The sequence below is a fragment of the Chaetodon auriga genome, chromosome 14, assembly GCF_051107435.1.
Source record: "Chaetodon auriga isolate fChaAug3 chromosome 14, fChaAug3.hap1, whole genome shotgun sequence".
NCBI lineage: Eukaryota > Metazoa > Chordata > Actinopteri > Chaetodontiformes > Chaetodontidae > Chaetodon > Chaetodon auriga.
In genome coordinates this window covers 16,902,021-16,919,923 of record NC_135087.1, presented here as the reverse complement: position 1 = coordinate 16,919,923, position 17,903 = coordinate 16,902,021, and the positions used below count along the sequence as shown (strand labels likewise).

Here is a 17,903-nt window from a genome sequence, read left to right as displayed (position 1 = left end):
TTGTTCAAATCACAGCTCTGCACTACTTGGTCTGGTGTGACCAGTAGCTTTCAGTGGCTAATGTTAGCAACCTTCATGGAGAGATATTGCTATACAGCAGACATTACTGAACCTGTGTGCTAACTTGATTACTGTTGACTACTTACACTATGTTTTAGCTTTTAGCTTGTCCCATAATTGTCACTTTTGGTCACAGTTGCTGCTGGTCAGCAAAAGTTACAGTCTTGTTTCACTATGTGCTATGATTACCAGCTAATTACCAGCCATTGCTGTGGACTACAGAGAGACTATAGGCAAATACCCTCATTTAAAAAATGATATAAAAACACAACAAAACAAATTGTTACAACTTAGGTAGGTTTTCTTATTTGGATCATGGTAGTCACATGTAGCATTAGCATGGTTAGCATGGATGACTTTATATTATTACTTTTCCAAAGACATTCCTGTCAAGGTCTAATTCTTGGTGTTTCTCTGCTAAAGCTGAACTCAAAGACCTTGTACATACTGTAAATCCTCTGATAGTACGAAAGTAAGCAAAGCACATTTTTTATCCAGCTATTCTTGGGTCATTATATATAACACAGTGTTCCGAGGAGCTGTGAATTAATTCCACTGAGTAGTTTGAAGATGACTTTAGATGGGAAGAGAGGTATTACTGAGTAAATCAGATAAGCTCCTTCCTCAAAAGCAAAGACAAATTTAGGGTTGTTGCTTTGGAAAAACCCACGTCTATGTATAACTATCACACAAGATCCTAGCGTGCTTCTGATTTTCACGCCATCTGGATCTGTTTGTTAACAGTCAAATATCCACGTCTTCATTCAGGAATGTTTTAAAATAGTCCTGTGCATAAAATTCGATTTGATGATTCATGCCAGCATGATGAACAGAATTTTTTAAATAAAGGCCTATATGCAGTCTGTTGCTTCACGCGCCTTGCAGGCTTGAATCAGGGCAGTGAGACAGTCACCAACATCAGTGAAAAGCAAGGCATGTTTGGGCCCATCTGGCCCGCGTGTACAACTTATCTACATCCATTTCAGAGCCATTAAGCTTGGCAGAAATAAGCCTGTCTTTGAACAGATTCTCATCTTTTCTGATTCCCACTCTTTAACATCTGCCCCTGGCCCTCTGTAAGAGCCCCCTAATGCATAATAAGTCTTTAAATGCAACTTGATCGCAGTGTGTGTGTGTACATGAGCTTCTGTGTGTGAAAGGGGGCAAAGGCAGTCTTCAAAAGAGGTCTCCTGGCACTGATTTCAGTAGACATGGCAGGGGGAGGGGTACATCAAAGCAGCGCCCTCTCGGTGCTAGACAACCCCACCGAAACCTTAAATCTATCATCAGCCTCGGGGTGCCTGTATCAGAGCCCTGTCCCATACCCCTCTGACCCTATCATTGACTCCAACCCCATCTGTCTCTTTGTCTACTCTGAGGTGGTATACTGGCAAATTGGAAACAGATACATGCACGCAGGCAGTCAGGCAGAGACATCTCCATTGGTCACTGCTGTAGTGAGCTGTCCAGCCTCTAACATGCTGGTTCTTCATAATGACATACTCATATTTCCACTCAGGGTAATTAAACTAAAGATCAATCCATTCCGCTTTTCTAGTGCATAAGAAGTCATCCGGCATGGATGTGAGCAGCAGACAATATGCAAACCCTTGTGGCTACGCAGATGCAGGAAGTATAAATTTGATTTAAGAGGCACTTCAAGTCAAAGGCCACCTGAGTCAGAGGTTAAAAAAAAAAGAAAAAAGAAAAAAAAACAGCTGGATTTTCCCGCATTACACAACAAACACCAATTTCTTGTGAAAGTAATTGAGCTCTTGTTAAGCTATAGGTTATGGGCTTTTTATATCCATCAGTAATCTGCTGTATGTGGGCTACAACACAGTGCTGGGTGCTTTGGATTCTCCCCCAGGCTGTGAGGAGGAGGAAGAGGATAATGCATGTTGAGAGCCCATTACCAGGAAACATCTGGAATCCCAATCTGATGCTTGGGGAGAGAGCTGCTCCCCTGGGCCCCTTGCGATGCGTTTGGGGACTGATGCATTTAGGCCACTTCACCCACCCACAGACAAAAATAAAGCACAAGCTTGTCACCACAGTCACAAAAACAGGAAAGTAGGGCACATCATGTGGTTGCTACATGTATCACGTGGAATAATGACACTCAGAGGAGTCTATGGATCATAATTTAGCATGAAGAGAACATAAGTTACACCACCTGATCTATCAATGCTGTAACGTAATGCTGCAGATTTTCTGTGAAATTTGTCCCAAGGGTATGAAATGTGTACTGCAGGGAAAAGTATGATAGAGGCCTCAGATATTCTCAGTGATGCTTGTATTAACTCAGCTGATCAGTACCTCACCTGATTCTCAATAGCCTTGCGATTCTTGGGGTCGCTGACCACTGTCAGCTGCAGCTCGGCCATCTTCTTCATCTTCCCATCCATGTCGATCTTCTGCAGCAGGCCTCGGACCTGGCTCCTCAGCAGGCGCACCGTATCCTCCTTCCCCTGGCGCTTGGCCAGCAGCGAAGCACTGGCAGAATGAATGGCTGTCACCCAGTTCTCCAGGTCAGTCTGGTTGCTGGCCTGGAAGGGCAAAGAGGGACAGGGAGTTCCATTTGATGAAGTAGCCAGAACGATATTTCCCCGTTAGAAGCCTGATTCAGAGATGTGACAGCTGATAAATCTGCTAGGATTGCCGATGCCAACTGCTATTGTGTTATTCTATCATACATCACAATAAGATCATTGAGTGGCAAGTTGAGCTCGGCTGGATCAATAAAAGAAAACTTGATTGATGGCAACACTGAACTGTCGCTCAAATCACACCCACATTATCTTTTTTAAAGAGCCGTTTCATGACTATCACTCTGTCTTTATAAGGCGATTCACAAATCAGTTGGACCACCTTTAGTTTAAAATGACTCATGTTCAACAGGCCATGTTAGTGCAATCAAAAGGATGACACCCACGCTGTCTGCATGTTACAGAGCTGATTTTCTCTCCGCCTGCTTCTGGGGCCATGTCACCTCCACGCTATTTTGGATGTAAGTCTGGACACCACGACATACAGCAGTCTGAGAGGCTTGTAATCTCAAGTGGAGGAGGCTGCACGGTAAGAGCTGAGGATAGGCCTGAATTTGGTTGTGATATGTAGGTCAGTAAGCACAATGGACAAATAGAATGTGCTCTCAGACCCCTTAGCTGGAAAGTTTGGGCAATTTTCTTGAAACTGGTCATTTCATATCAACACTGGAGGGAAGTGAAACTAAAAAAAAAAGTATATGTTGGGTGTAATTCAACTACAACCATGTGCTGAAACTGTGTACATGTTACTGTGTCAGAGACACGAGTCAAATTCATTCTGTGTCAGAACAGAACAGCTTCTGCTCTTCATTTGTGCATTGGATGGTGCAGTGTTTTGCATGAGAGCAAGGAAAAACAATGTGGCAATATGTTCAAAAGCCAAAGAAAAGTCACACAAGCACTTGGAAGAAGGCGGCTTATGACTTTCTGCTTGAATGTTAAGTTCTCACAATGTGAGCGCAGGAAAAGTTATATGGGAAAAATGCCTTACGCTGACCACACATCTGTCTTCCATGCAGAGCCTTGAAGGGCCTGCTAATATATTTACCAATAAATGAAGCTTCGGAGTAACTTTGAAGATTTATCGCTGATTTCGCTCCCCCAATTATCAGCAGCAAATTTCACATAAATGTTCTATGAGGAGCAACTGACCTGGAAGAGGTAAACGTCGCCATATGAGTTGCTGAGGCAGAAAACATTCTCCTTTTTGGGGTGCTCGGGAACGGCTTGGACGATGCTGTCCTCAGCAAGAAGAGCGTAGCGAGGTGAGAGCTCCTGCTCCGGGGAGCCTTTACCATAAGTTTCATAGAACAGAAGTGTGCATCCTGCAAAAGAGAGAGTAGAAATGCAGATACAAAAGTCAGATTGGTGGATACAGATGTGCAGTAAGTGATGGCAGAAGGCAAGTGTACATCATCAAGTCTCTCAACTGCAAGAGTTTGGGGTTTTTGCAGCTGCAACATAATGTTTTAAAAACAAAATGTCCTTGTAAAGACATCTGACAAATGAAGTTCTGCAGGACTGGGGTACATAGAAGTGCAAAAGTTTTACATACTCACTAAAGGCCAGTTGGAGAGAAAAATGCTAACACTGCTCTTGCTTATCCCTTTTATTTTTGTGTGACTTCCAAGAGGGGACCTTCAGTACATACTTAAAGCAGTGCGTATACATACACACACATTTCGTGGCCTGCCTTTTTTTTTTTTAAACATCAAGTGTGATACCACGGTCAAGGACACAAGAATCGAGAACAAAGGGGAACCCACCCGCTCCTCAAAACTGAATTACAGAACTGAAATTTGGATAATCTACTTAACTTTGAATTACTTTAAAAACCACAAGTCAGCACATTCTTTGACTCAATTTCGAGATGCATAATTGTTTCCCTCACTCGCAGACCTCCACCCAGCTTCTAGCTCACCTTTCAGGGTCACCCAGTACTGCTTCCACTTGCGGCGGGTCACCAGCTCCAACTTCCTGTCCTTGTGCAGGGTGATGAGTGGTTTGAAAGAAAGCCATCCGGCCCGTCTGACCACCCCCTGCTCCTTTTCAAACAGTAGATCCAGCTGCTCCAGCGAGCCCTCGGCTGATTCGCTGCTGCTCTCCCCCTCTTCAGTGCCCGTGGATGGGTCTCTTCTCTCACCACCTCCCCCTCCTCCTTGTCTGGTGCCCGTCTCCAGCTCCCTCATGAAGTTCTCATAGATATTCTGGCGGACGGCATCACTTGTTGTTTGGTGAATGGCTCCTGATGATTGGGCCCTGGAGGCTCCTGGGAACCAGAGGAGGCTAGAGACCTGGGAAGGCGAGCTGGTGTCTGCAGTCAGGCCATCAACCCCACTGTCAAAGGCATCACTCATATCCTTGTATCTGGTCTCCTGATAAGGCACAAAAAGTTAAGAAAAGGTGAGAGGAGCATGAAAGGCTACAAGATGAACGACAGCATGTGGGGGGAAAGATGAGAGTTTCATGACGACTGAACAAAACCCCCAACAGTCTCTTGATTAGTCACCATTGGAGGTGTTGGCCTAGTTTGGAGATTGCCAAACAGAATAACTGTTCTCACCTACATTTAGGCAAAAACACATCTGTATTTACAGCAAAGCTTACATTGGGACAAAAATCAAACTGTGCTCCTTTTAATTAGCCCAAGGCGCTGCAAAACTGGAGTAGAAACTTTTGAAAAATCTAGTCAAACCACTCGAACCTACTTCAAAGTCTACATTACAGTCTCTAAATCTTTTGCTCAGCTGAGAAAGTGGGACAAATTTCCTGTGATGGCACCTGGGAGGTTGGAACCCTTCAGGCTCAGACAATTTCACGTCATTTGAGGTCTGCTGTGGCTTCCCAATTCCCCAAATGAACACTTGATGGAATTGCACTCTTTCAAGCCTAATGACAGCATACCTACTCTTGACTAGATTGCAGCATTGATTTTGCCCCTGGCAACAGAGTTGAGAGCTCTCAACATGCAGACACACAGTATGTGCCATCATGGTGGAGCTCATCCTCTGTCTTTATTTGTTCTGTGTCTCACTAAGCTTCATCCATGTCTTTTCCATCATTCGTCATACTATTGCTATTGTTGATATTAAGCAAACAATTCAAATTTGGCAAAATCACTAATAAAACACTAGAACAGTGCTTGAAAGCAAAGCCCTGAGTCCACAAAAAGTTGGGATGTGATCATTTGCTAATCCTTTTTGACATATAGTCAACTGAAAACAGTACAAAGACAATATATTGAATGTTTTACCTCATCAACTTAATTGATATATGCTTACTCTGAATTAGATGCAGCAACACGTTTCAAACAAGTTGGGACAGGAGCAACTACAGACTGGGAAAGTTGTGGAATGCTCCAAAAACACCTGTTTGGAGCATTCCACAGGTAAACAGGTTCATTGGTAACAGGTGATAGTATCATGATTGGGTATGAAAGGGGCATCCTTGAAAGGCTCAGTCGTTCACAAGCAAGGATGGAGCAAGGTTCACCACTTTGTGAAACACATGACTGCATGGGCTCGGGAACACTTTGTAAAGGCATTTTCTTAGCACATCCTGTAAGCCGTCAGCTTAGAGCTCATGTTCAGCTACAGGGCAGTCATGAACCCTTTGAACCCACAGTGTTCAGTTAAAGACAGCCTTTGTATAACCATTAGGTCCATCTGCCACGATGAAACACACAGTATTTGCATAATATACTCAGAGGAAAAAGTGTCCTGAGCACAGGGTGGGTCTTCTTCAGCTTTCCCTAATTTCCTTTAGTCAGCAGCAGCCTGAGTGTATCCACCCTCTCCCAGTTGTCTTCCACCTGCTTTTCATTACAAGCAGGTTCTTGGCATCAGGGTTTGCAGTGTGACCTTTCAACCCACAACAGAGCCCTGGAATCCAGGTGGAGGGGAACCAGAGCTGGAGGAGCTCCTGATTTGGTTGACCCCCTGAAAGGAGGCACCGTGACCAGCCCTTGGGGAAATATGCCACAGAGGTTTGGCAGTCAACAAAATGGCCCCAGAAGTACAGATAAAATTCAATCCAACAACCAGCTTGAAACACCTCAGCAACTTGAACGTGAACTTGTTGCAGGCCTTGACAGAGTAAGAGGTGTCAATCTTTTTTGGCCTTTTTCCCTTAATTGTTCCAGTATGTCAAGCTTCTGTGTAAATTTAGCCCATGCATGTGTCTCTAAAAACAGAGCCCAGATTGTTCACAATTCCTCGCCAATACCTGGTGCTGGCAATGGATTTTATTTACCACACCTCATTTAAAAGTTTCTTGTGGATTTCTGCAATCTGGAGACTTAGAGGCAGGCATTCCTGATGTAAAGCGAAAGCCGTGTAATACTGAAAATGAATACTCTCTGTCTACTGCGTATTTGTGTCTAGTATATTTCACTTAGCATTGTCTTCTCTTTAAACACAAGCAGAAACTCACAAATTCTCACTCCAGCGAAGGAGAAAGGGTCAACAGAATACAATGACTGTTCCATTTGGTTTGTTGTCAGACCCAACTGACTGAACACCAATCCCTATTAGGAGATTTACTCTCTAAGGACTGCAAGGGGAGCCCAGAAAATCTGCCCCACACAACAGCTAGAACAACCATAAGTCATTCATTAACATTAGAGGAGGGGTGGAGTTAAATCTTCAACAAGGATTTAGTTTCACTCTAACAGAGCCTCTCAGAGGCTTACAGCTATTCTCTTGGCAGTACCCAAACAGTGTTCTTAAAACTTTTACAAGGCAAAGCTAAACGAATTAATGCAGAAACAATTGCTTTCAAGCCTCAAAGACAGAGAGGGACACAAGTTCACGCTCAGTTTCAACAAATGTTTTATGTCACATTAAAGCTATCAAATATGTAGTGTTTGTAAGATAAAAATCACATGGTTCTTAAAACCATGCACAGGCAACATGTAGAGAAGCTGTGGTTACTTCCCACCTCTCCTCTGACCCGCCTGTATGGTACAAGTATCATTTTACTCATGTGAAAATCTATCAGCTGTCTGCTCTGTGTGTCATATGCTAACATTTCACCATCATCCTGCTCCATTCTCAAATTTCTATACACCTCTATCAGCCATCATTAGTTGGCTGAATATTAGTTAGCTTGAATCCCTCAAAACCTTTGAAATAAAATGCAAATTTTGAGCTAACAACCACAGAGGCTAAAAACACTTCATAGCATTCAGCTGGATCAACACAGCCTACACGTGCACGTACATTCAACTATGTCACTATGCATTCAACTATGTCACTATGCATTCAACTATGTCACTATGCAGTGACTACATACAAAAAACCTAAACGCATTAACATGCGACAAGTACTGTACATTCAACAACTAATTACATTAGGCATGCAATAATACTTCAGATAGTACAGATACAGTACCTACCCAGATACAGTCATCATGACATCTGTATATCAGCTCCCAATTCCTCTTCTTCACGGTATCATCCATATCATACATTGTAATAGAAAGTACCTCTCATCCTTGTTCTATCCTCACAAAAACAAGACCCAGCCCTGGCTGCCTTACAAATTTCATTTTGTGCCACCCCTCTGTGCCCTGTCCTCAGACAGCTGGTGTTGTGGTGCTAAGGACCAGAAGACGGTGGTTGGTTCGTGGCCATGCCAGGACCACCGCTGTGGCTCATGATCAAATAAATCTTGCCAGACAGGAAACTGTCTGTGCGTGGCTGTTACTGATGCCTTCTCATGTCTACTAAGCTGTAGCTTTAAAGCTAGTAGTGAGATGACGACAGAATAATCTGGTATCTACTGTGTGCTTAAATAATAAAGGCTACAAGTTATGGGAACTACGAAAACACGTATCCCATCTATAGCTTTACATGCCATGAAGATAAGATCCCTGTGTGAGCCCTGTGAGCGAAAACAGTGTGAATCTTTACACACAAAACCAAATCAATGTCATTCCAAAAACCCATTATGGCAAAACTTACCTGAGACTTCCTCTTCTTGCGGCTGAGACTGCCTGTCCAGTCACTGAGGCGTCTGATGCGGTTTTTGATGGAGTCTTTCTTATGGAAGCTAAAATCAGGTCCAGTCTGCTCCTGGTGCTGTTCCTGGTCAGGATACTGGTCCAGATGCTCACTCATGGTGTGGGCTTTTGGCCTGCGACAAGGCAGGGTGTACGATGAGTACTGGCGGGCCTCGGTGCATTCTTCCTCCAATGGAACATCCAAGACTGATGCAAAAGAAGCTCGGTGTGGCCTCTGGCCTGGTGGAGGATCTTGTAACTGGGAGGACAGGCCCCTGGCTGTGGGAAATGTAGCAGCCATTGTGGAGTCCTTGTAAAGGTCTGTGATGGACACAGGGGGAGACTGTTCAGTGAAAGAGTCAAGCTGGTGGATGGGGGAGTGGACAAGGGTCCTGCTGGCAGAGCAGGGTTGGTCCTGCTCACACAGATCTGTGCTAGGCCCCCAGGGAGAGTCATACCAGGAACCATCAGAGCTCAATGAGCTTCCCTTGCTGGTCCTGGCTGTGGAGGAGGTAGAGGCCGGTGGTGGACCGCTGCAGTGGCCATCCTGCCGGCTACCACTTGAACCAGGGAGACTGGGAGTGGAGGCAGACTCCAGGTGGGGAGAAAACTTGAGGAGCTGCACAGGGCCAGAAGCCTCATCCAGGAGTAGGGGGTTGCCTGAGGTGTTGGTGAACTCCACCCTGAGACTGCCATCCTTCTTGATCACCACCCGTGGGCTGCTCTGTTCCTCTAAAGCATCACACTCATCAATGTGTCCATTCAGGTCATGCCCGTTAAGTTCAGCCCCATATGGATTATCTTCGTAGTCATCTGACATGTGTCGCCTTCGCATACCACATCCAGGTGATCGATGCCAGCGATGCTCACTTGGGCTGCCCCTTGCTCCCTTTGAGATGTAGTCATAGTGCCGAGGGGAGTACGGCTGCCGGCTTTTAGGAGGGGACAGGCAGCCACGGCCAACACACTTGGCCTTGTACCCTGAGGCTACTGGGGCACTTTTCCACCACAAATGGGGAGACAGAGCATCGTCCTTTGCTGAGCGAAGCTTCAGTGAGCATGGCTTTGGTTTCCCAGGGAAGACAAAGCTGGTGCCTTTGGGGCCCTGGATACTATACTGGCTCTCTGAATTTCCCATCACTGCCTGGAAAAAATGAAACAAACCAAAACATAAGGTTAGCAGCATGATGCTACTGGAAAATTCCCACACATAAAACAGTATAATATATATGGCATGGTATGACATCATGCCAGTTCATCAGAGACATAAAATTAGCTTATTACTCATAAACAATGACTACACTCACACAAAAACATACCAAACACGCATATGATCGTTGAGACTGTTTCCAGAGGAAAACAGCCGCAGGTCTAATATCTTCCTCGTGTCTTTTAAAGAGGATAGCTATAAGTACTTCTATCACATCTGGTCATTAACCTGTATGGTCTATGGCCTTCTCATTTTACTACATTCTTCCATTCTTTCAGTAGAAAAGTCAAGTCAGATGAACATGGCTGTTATGTGTGACAGAGCTCAGGACAATAAAAAATCCCTTCCAGACTGTCCACAACACTCTTACATTAGTGACGGAGAGCCGTGACCAGACAGACATTTCATTACAGGGCCGACGCTATAGCACATAAACTGCTGTGAGTGTAACAGACAGTAATGTATCCTCTGCTGTCTGTGATACGCTTACATAATAGGTTAGACGTAACAGCTTCAACAGTCTTCTAGTCTTTAAATTAGCACACAGAGCAGATTAGAAACTAGAGCAAACCTCTCCACAACATGTGGAAGGAATTTAACACCCCAAATGCTGTAGTAAAGGGTTTGAATTATGACCAAAAAATGAGCATTTTAAAAGGACAAACATATTTGAAGTAACGTCCATCTGTAGTTGGAAATGGCAGATTTTAATGTGTATACCAGGAACACATTTTAAAATCAGGGTTAAATATAATTAGGCAGATAATATAGACAACCCACACAGTTCTTAGACTCACCTGTCTGAAAGTCTCTTCTCAGATTGGAGCTTCTATGTGCACGGTTCTCTCCGCCTCATTTCTCAAAATTAAACTGATTCCTTTGTCGTCTGGCTCTTCTGAAACACACAGAGAGAAGTTGACTTAGCGCTTATTCTCTTTCGACAGGACTATAATTTACCACATGTAATGAGCTCCATGTTTGATAACAGGTGTGCCAGTTAAAGAGTAAACCTAATCCCAGCATTTAGGAGAAGACAGTGTTTGGTAGGCAGCACTACTTGTTTCTACCTGGGATAAACAAAACCAGAGTCTGAGATTGTCTTACTGGTAGTTTGAAATTTTCTATATCTGGAAAAAAAAAAGTGTTGTTCTTATTGGCAGGTTTGCAAGAAATGATTCAGCCAATATCCTGGAGATGAAAATATTTCCTCTCAAAAACTGTGCAGCCCTGAAGTATCAAGTCCAATGTACTTCACTCCAAGTAAGATCCCAGTAGTATCACATCAAACAAGCATTCTACTATACAAGACAGCACAGTAAAGCAGTGCCACCCTGGCCTTACAGTATGACTAGTTTAAAAATTCACTCCACCCCATAAGTCCAAGTCTCCTCAATCTGCCATCCAAAGCAAACATTTGTAGCATTTTTCCACCTCCCGACAAGTAAATGACGTCGTCTTTGATCAGGGTTGGGAAAGTTTTCAAAGGCGGGCTACAGTTTGCCCGTCTGTTTATTTTTAAACCTTGGAATCCTTGCTTGCTCTTTTTTTCACTCGTCACCGCCAAATTTGTCCGGGGGCAGGACCCACAACCAGGAACGGCTGAAGAGCAGTCTTTGCGGAGGCACCAGGCATCTTCTGAGAAGCAGTGTGACTCCGTCTTGTGTATGTAATATAACCCACTTACATGCATGTAGCGCACACTCCAGGAAGGCTTTCAAATAGTGCTAACTCCACTAAGCCTCGCAGCACACGTACAGCATGTGTAAGGTTACAGTGCAAACACCCCCTGCCAAAAGCCCTAACCTTCAGGATTAAGTGATCTGCAGCATTAAGAGTTTATCTGCTGCTGCTTGGATGCACCTTGACTGTGAGGTGAGATTAAACTGTGTTGACTGACTGAGTAAATGGACTCCTGTAAAAGAGTGTGTTTAATGCATGAAGTTTGGAGGGAAATTCCAGGGTGCTTAAACATTTTAAATGTAAAGCACATGAGGCACTGGATCCCAGTGTTCATGGGCAAAGATCCAGACTAACATTACAAAATCAAACATGACAAGGAGCCACACAAGGAAAATTATTCTCTCCTTCTTTAAACTTTTTAGAATGAGAGTAAAAAAAAAAAGTATAGCACTTGAAAGCACAGTGGAAACTTGGCTGGAGACACGTAGGCCTGGTAATGAACTTGAACCATCACTCTGAGCTGATCAGAGGATTAACCAAACACTTGCTCCGTTCCTCGTGAGTTTCAGAGCGAACCAGGGGGAGACGAGATAGAATAAAAGCAGTAGTGATATTGGGAGATATGTTCTTGGTACTATAACCCTGAATCCGCCTATCCAAGCAGCTTCCTGCCAGTAATACAAAAAATAACTTCCAGCTTTGCCATGCTAGTTGAACAGGGGCCCTGGTTCGCATGGACCCTAGGCAAAGCCAAGCCAGTATTGCCTATGGATACATGATCAACTGCACTTGACTGGACTCAAGGCATTTGAGTCCCCTTCATTAACCTAGAAATCTGTGGGATAACTGGCAGATTTTCTTACTCAATTCCTCATTCTTCCTTTACCCTCCATGTGTAAAATTCTTACAATGCATACACCCCTGACCCTTAGAATCTGCTAGCATCACTAGTTCCCAGTGAGCGGTATGCAGAGAAATATTTTGGAGCTTGTCTTGCATCCAGAAGCTATAAATTTATGATAAAATGATTTTAGGTCCTTGGACATGAATGAAGAGTGACTAAACAATGCTCTCTGTGGAGTAAAGGCCAAGAAAGCAGCTGCTGACAACACAAGGAGTCAGCATAAAGCTGCTTGTCGAACTTGTCACCAGGACTGGCTTTTCTTTTAACACCACCACTGACGCTTTTCTTGCAAACTTTATTCACACAGAGCAGGGCTGTGGGTATGAAAGGCTCAAAGGCGTGCCAACACACAAGCCTAAAGACACACACGTTTGCCTTCTGCTGCGACTTGACTGGAGTATTGTGCGACTGTTTTGGGAGAACAACAAGACAAGTCTTCCTTTAAGCTGCAAAGCACTGCGCCCAGTCTGAAATCTCCCGCCCTCTTCCCCTCCGGTCCTCTGTCCTCATCAATAGGCTTCCTACAGGCCATCTGCTCAGGGGCCAAGGGACCACTGCCACCCTAACGCTCCTCGACACACCCCATGACCTGGCATTCTTCTCAGGCTGCCCCTGTGTGACTCCCACGTAAGCTCCATGTTTAGTCTGGCACTGTGTGTGTCTTGGGTCTGGAGCTCGGGTGAATGGAGAGGAATGGGCCACACCTCGACATGCTATAAACACAGTAGGTACATTCAGGCAATGTCCTAAGGAAGTAACTGTCTTTTTCCGACACGAAGACCACCGTGCATTTGTTGAAGAGGAGCTACAACCATCCTCTCCCTCACAAACGCTGAGTCTGGAGAGCTTTGCGATTCTGACCGTCATGTCCTTGAATCTAAACTTGAGGAACAAAGCTGGGGGAACAAACTATTGACACAGCAGTGTGAAACACCGGGTGATTCCCCAGAGAACTAAAACAGCAATAGCCATCAGTGCAGTTTTTTTTTAAACCAACTCCATCATAAGACCTTGAAGATACAGAAATCTTGCTGGACCTTGCTGGAGTGCTTTCAGTAGAGCAGTAAAGCTGAAAATATCAGCTAACCATGTGGTACAATGCTTCGTTAACATGTGGTTCTGATGGAAGAAATCATAAATCCACAACGCAAATAACAAATGTGTGGCCAAAATAACCTCACACAGAATAAAGCACTGACAAGGTTTCATGCTTTTTCAATGAGTATGCTGTGAATTAGGAAGCATGAGGTCATGTGTTGTTGGTAGTGGCTGTTAACACAATCACACCGCCTTCCTCCTGTCAAATCACGGCCCAAGGGACTTGTCTCTTATCACTTTCCTCTGGCGCCATGACAACTGAGCTCTTAAAGGAGCTGTGTGCTTGAAGCTTGACACAACTTCAATTCAAACTTATGCAAAACAAGCCACAATTACTTTCAGGACAAAAACAACAACAGGAAGTGCCGAAAAGAAAGTAGTGGAGCCAAGGAGTAGACCATCTCCTGCTGACTTTTTGTCATATGAACCAGATTTAAAGTATCCTGCGGCTGTGTGCTTATGAGGAGAAATGTCTATCTATGAATCACTCGCTGAAAGCCCATATTACTGTGTGGTGGATTCAGCCAAAGCCACCAAACATCCATCACAGTGCTTGTTAAGTGTCTTTCGGACTTTTTCATTATACATTTAGAAGCTCTGCGCCTGGCTCCCGACCAAAAATGACATGGCAGGCTTCTGAAAGATTTATACACGTATGCCACTGTCATTCCAGAGCGATGCCAAGAAAATGAAAATGTTTCCAAACACTTTCAGACAATGTGCTCCCACTGACCAAGTATCCAGCAACTTCAGCACGAGGTACAAAGTTTAGACACGGCGGCAAGTTTGTCAAACTCAGTTATTTTCATGAGTAAATGTGAGACATGCATGAAATGCTAACAACCCTGAAACACATGGCAGCAGAAGTGATAAAGGCTGAGACTGTGAAGGGTCACTTTGTTGTATCTTCATTTACAAGGCTACATGAGACAGGCTTTTACAGCAAGGCAGACCATGCACTAGAGATAAAAACTAGAGCACAAATTGCTATCTAACAGATACAGATGGAGACCAAACAGCACTCACACATGCAAACACACAGCGTAACCCACACCTGTGGATCTGGGAAATAGGAAACACAATGCAACCTCTTCACCCCAGCCTCCTCTTAATCCAGCAAATAGGAGAAACAAAGGGAGAGAGAGATAAAACACAGAGCCCACAACATCCCTTACCTCTGTGGCCCGGGCTTTAATCTAAGAGCTCTTTGAACAGCTTGAAAAGGCAAAATCTAGCTGGTGTTCTCTGATCTCAAAGTGGATTCTCCCTGTGAAGGCTCGTTGAGTCTTAAAGCAACATGCACACCGCATCTGACTCACACACCCAGGCGCACAGGAGGACACGTGAAACTCCCTCCCGGCCTCGAAGAGGCAGCGAATCACAGTCCTCCCAGGGTAACCCTTGGTAACGCAGTGCCAAGAGGAAAAGCAGGAGAGCTGGGAGGAAAAAGTGAAAAGTTCTCCACAGAAGAGCTCTCTCAGAAACAGAAGTGAAGATGTTTTATAGCACTCATCCATTTAGAGTCCCCACTGCTAAACGGCTCCACTACTCCACCGTGTTGTTTTTCCTATATCCTGCTTTTCCGTTGGCTAAGAGGAGGATGCAAGGTTCGTTACAGCCAAGGCGGTTTTCCATAGCTGTTTGAGGCGATTGGGCCAGACAAACTGGCGTAAGTTGGCTGCAGCGCTGCCTGGGAGGCACTGGGGAGGGCGCAATGACTAGAGCTCTTGTCTGACCCTAAATACCACAATGACCCAAGGACGAGGCCAGGGAGGCATGGCAGCTACTGGGGAGATGGAAAGAGAGACTGTGTGTATATGTGTGTATGCATGAATGAGTGTGAGCCAGAGAATAAGAAAAAAGTTCAGCGAGTGAAGACAGAGGCTTGGTGTGAGAAAGAGCAGGGCCACAGAGGAAATAACACAGAGTTAGCAACATGGGTAAACTGCTTGAAAGCTTTTTTTTTTTTTTTTTGGGCTGGAGGGGCCAAATGTGCATCTCATTTTGAGAAGAAAATTAAAAGAAAATGAGTCAAGACCGTCCCTGAAATTACAAATTCTGAAATGCGCTCCAAGTGTTGTGACTAAGCCTCATCCTAGCGGAGACGAACTTGAGACCGCCGTCGGTCTAAAAACACTCGCATGCCTCCATTTGTCTATGGTTCGCATTACTGTGGTCGCACAGTCAAACTGGGCCCATTCAGAAAGCCACACGAGAACACAGCACAGCATCAGAACTGGACGAAGTGTGCCAGACTGTTCCTAAAGCTGCTCCCAACAACCTCACAAGCCAGTTGTTTATTCCAGAGGAGCCGAGTGAATATTATTGGTGTTCGGGGACATGTTGCGCCACTCCTACAAATGGAAAACATGAGAGCCAATGTAACTCGAATGCTCTATCGGGTTTTTCTCTAGAAATTCATCTCGGACTGAATAGCTATTCAAAGTCATGACCATGCCACGCTGTATGAGCAGCTGTGGAATAGTCTTCCATCAGCCTGCTGCTTGACATAGAGACATCAGCTCTGGGACACAATATTAGCAGCGTTCACCGGGGCTAAAGAACATTGTTAACAACACAATAGTCCTCGTGGCCTAGTCTGAGCTCCTCTCAAAGCCCTTTGTCCAACAAGAGATGGAGGCAGCTAAAAGGTTGGTCAACAACACCCTGAAAAGACTGAGGCACTGAGAAAGAAGGAGAAGGCAGGGAGGCCCGCTGTGATGCATATTAATGCAGAGCAGGTGCTGGGTCTAATTCCACATGGCCAAATGGTCTGACCCCTAATTAAGATCAATTAAGGCCCCAACAAGCTCTCCAGAGCCAAATTAAATCCTCCTATATCCCAGCTCTGTGAGACTGACTCATGCACACATCTCATTCTGCCCGGGCGTCCCTTACTCAGGAGTAACTCAGTTCATCACAGGAAATACAGGGGAAAGGTGTATAGAGCAGGCTTTCACATGGAGGAAATCAAGAGTGCTACTGCTGTATGCATGGTGACACAGGTTTCAAAGGGCTTATGAGCAGAGCTTTGCTTTTGGATAAAGTGTTCAAACACCAAGAATCCTCACTGGTGTGGAAGTCTGGATGACCTCTGATGGCCACTCTGCCCAATAACGGCAGTGCGATAAAATCCACGTCCCTCACAGAAATCCTCACAGTTATCAAATTTATGATCACAGATACTACCGTGAAACCAGCAGCAGTTCACAGAGCAACTTCGAGAGCGGCTGACAGGAAAAGGTAAAGGAGTTCAGAAGGCCAAGGGCACTTCAATCATCTGTCTGCATTTCCAAACCTCTCACTTTGTTTCATGTATGCTAATGCACTAAACTAAGATGGTGAGTGTGGTAAACATTAAACCGTCTCAGCATCAGCATGTTAGCATTGTCACTGGTAATATATTAGCATGCTGACGTTAGCATTTATTTAGAAACATTGCTTTAAGTTCAGCCTCACAGAGCTGCTCATATGGCTGTGGAGTCTTCATCTTATTTCAGCTCTAGTGCTGGAACAATTAGCCGAATTAGCAATTAGCCAAATGACAATCTTGTTGATTGTCAATCAATAAGAATTTTGAAAACTGATTAGTAATTTCAGTCATTCACAAAGTAAAAATTCCACTTTTGTTTAACATTTTATGGGCTAAATGATTCATTGAAAATATAAGTGTTTTATTTTTCACTGTCCTTTTTTAAAGAGAAATTTAAACAATAAGTAGGAAGCAGCTCCACATATATCCAACACATTTGGCTGCATAGCACTTTGTATATTTTCAGTGACTCTCTCATCTTAGACAGATGCATCCCATTGGTGTGTCACTGAAAGAGGGTGACACCTTCACTTTCTTTTGACGTAAAATAAATCACGTCACATTTAAACAGATTACTTGCAATAATCCAACTCAGATGAAAAACTCATACTGGTGGAGTGATGCTCATGGGACCGGGGTGACGAATGTGGCGATGAAAGGCAGTAGGGGCAGAGTCGGGGGAGAAATAGGAGTTTTCAGTCGCCGCACTAATATTTCTTGTCTCCCTCCTAAAAAGCATGATGGAGCCGCCCTAATGGCTAGAGGTCGTTTATGGTTTGATGCCACTGATTATCCCGCTCACCAGGGACTGCAGTCTGCAGCAATTTGTGAATGAAACATCCTTTGGGAGGAAATAAATTGCTATTAATCGCTCATTTTAGCAGAAATTAGTACACTGCCTCGGACAGAAACATGGATATTAATATCAAAGGCCTAGAAATTAGAAATGATAACTACATGGTTGGAGGAACTGGGGATGCAGACTGATGGAATTCACTTAAGCTGGGATGTTAAAGTCAGGGTTAAAGGTCAAGCCTTTTGTTTGGTGGTTGGCTTTCAGCCTCAAACCCACTCCACCTTTTTACCAAT

At 44.4% G+C, this 17,903-nt stretch overlaps 2 protein-coding genes across 4 annotated transcripts in view; both read right to left on the bottom strand.

Moving 5' to 3' along the window:
• Positions 1-10,702, bottom strand: part of tiam2a (TIAM Rac1 associated GEF 2a) — a 48,204-nt gene extending 37,502 nt beyond the window's left edge. Inside the window, exons 1-5 of one of the 2 annotated variants that reach the window (XM_076748690.1) lie at positions 10,617-10,702; positions 8,572-9,753; positions 4,531-4,984; positions 3,762-3,934; positions 2,385-2,609 (exon numbers count right to left, since the gene is read on the bottom strand). In XM_076748690.1, the coding sequence (XP_076604805.1) occupies positions 2,385-2,609; positions 3,762-3,934; positions 4,531-4,984; positions 8,572-9,747 (2,028 nt within the window). In that variant the 5' untranslated portion in view covers positions 9,748-9,753; positions 10,617-10,702. Of the gene's footprint in view, positions 1-2,384; positions 2,610-3,761; positions 3,935-4,530; positions 4,985-8,003; positions 8,316-8,571; positions 9,754-10,616 lie in introns of those variants that run through there. The other variant, XM_076748691.1, reaches the window with a different exon arrangement.
• The window catches only part of scaf8 (SR-related CTD-associated factor 8), a 66,751-nt gene continuing 59,463 nt past the window's right edge, over positions 10,616-17,903 (bottom strand). The window contains exon 22 of one of the 2 annotated variants that reach the window (XR_013078156.1): positions 10,616-10,714. The gene's annotated coding sequence lies outside the window, so the exon portion shown is untranslated. The remainder of the gene's footprint in view (positions 10,715-17,903) is intronic. The other variant, XR_013078155.1, reaches the window with a different exon arrangement.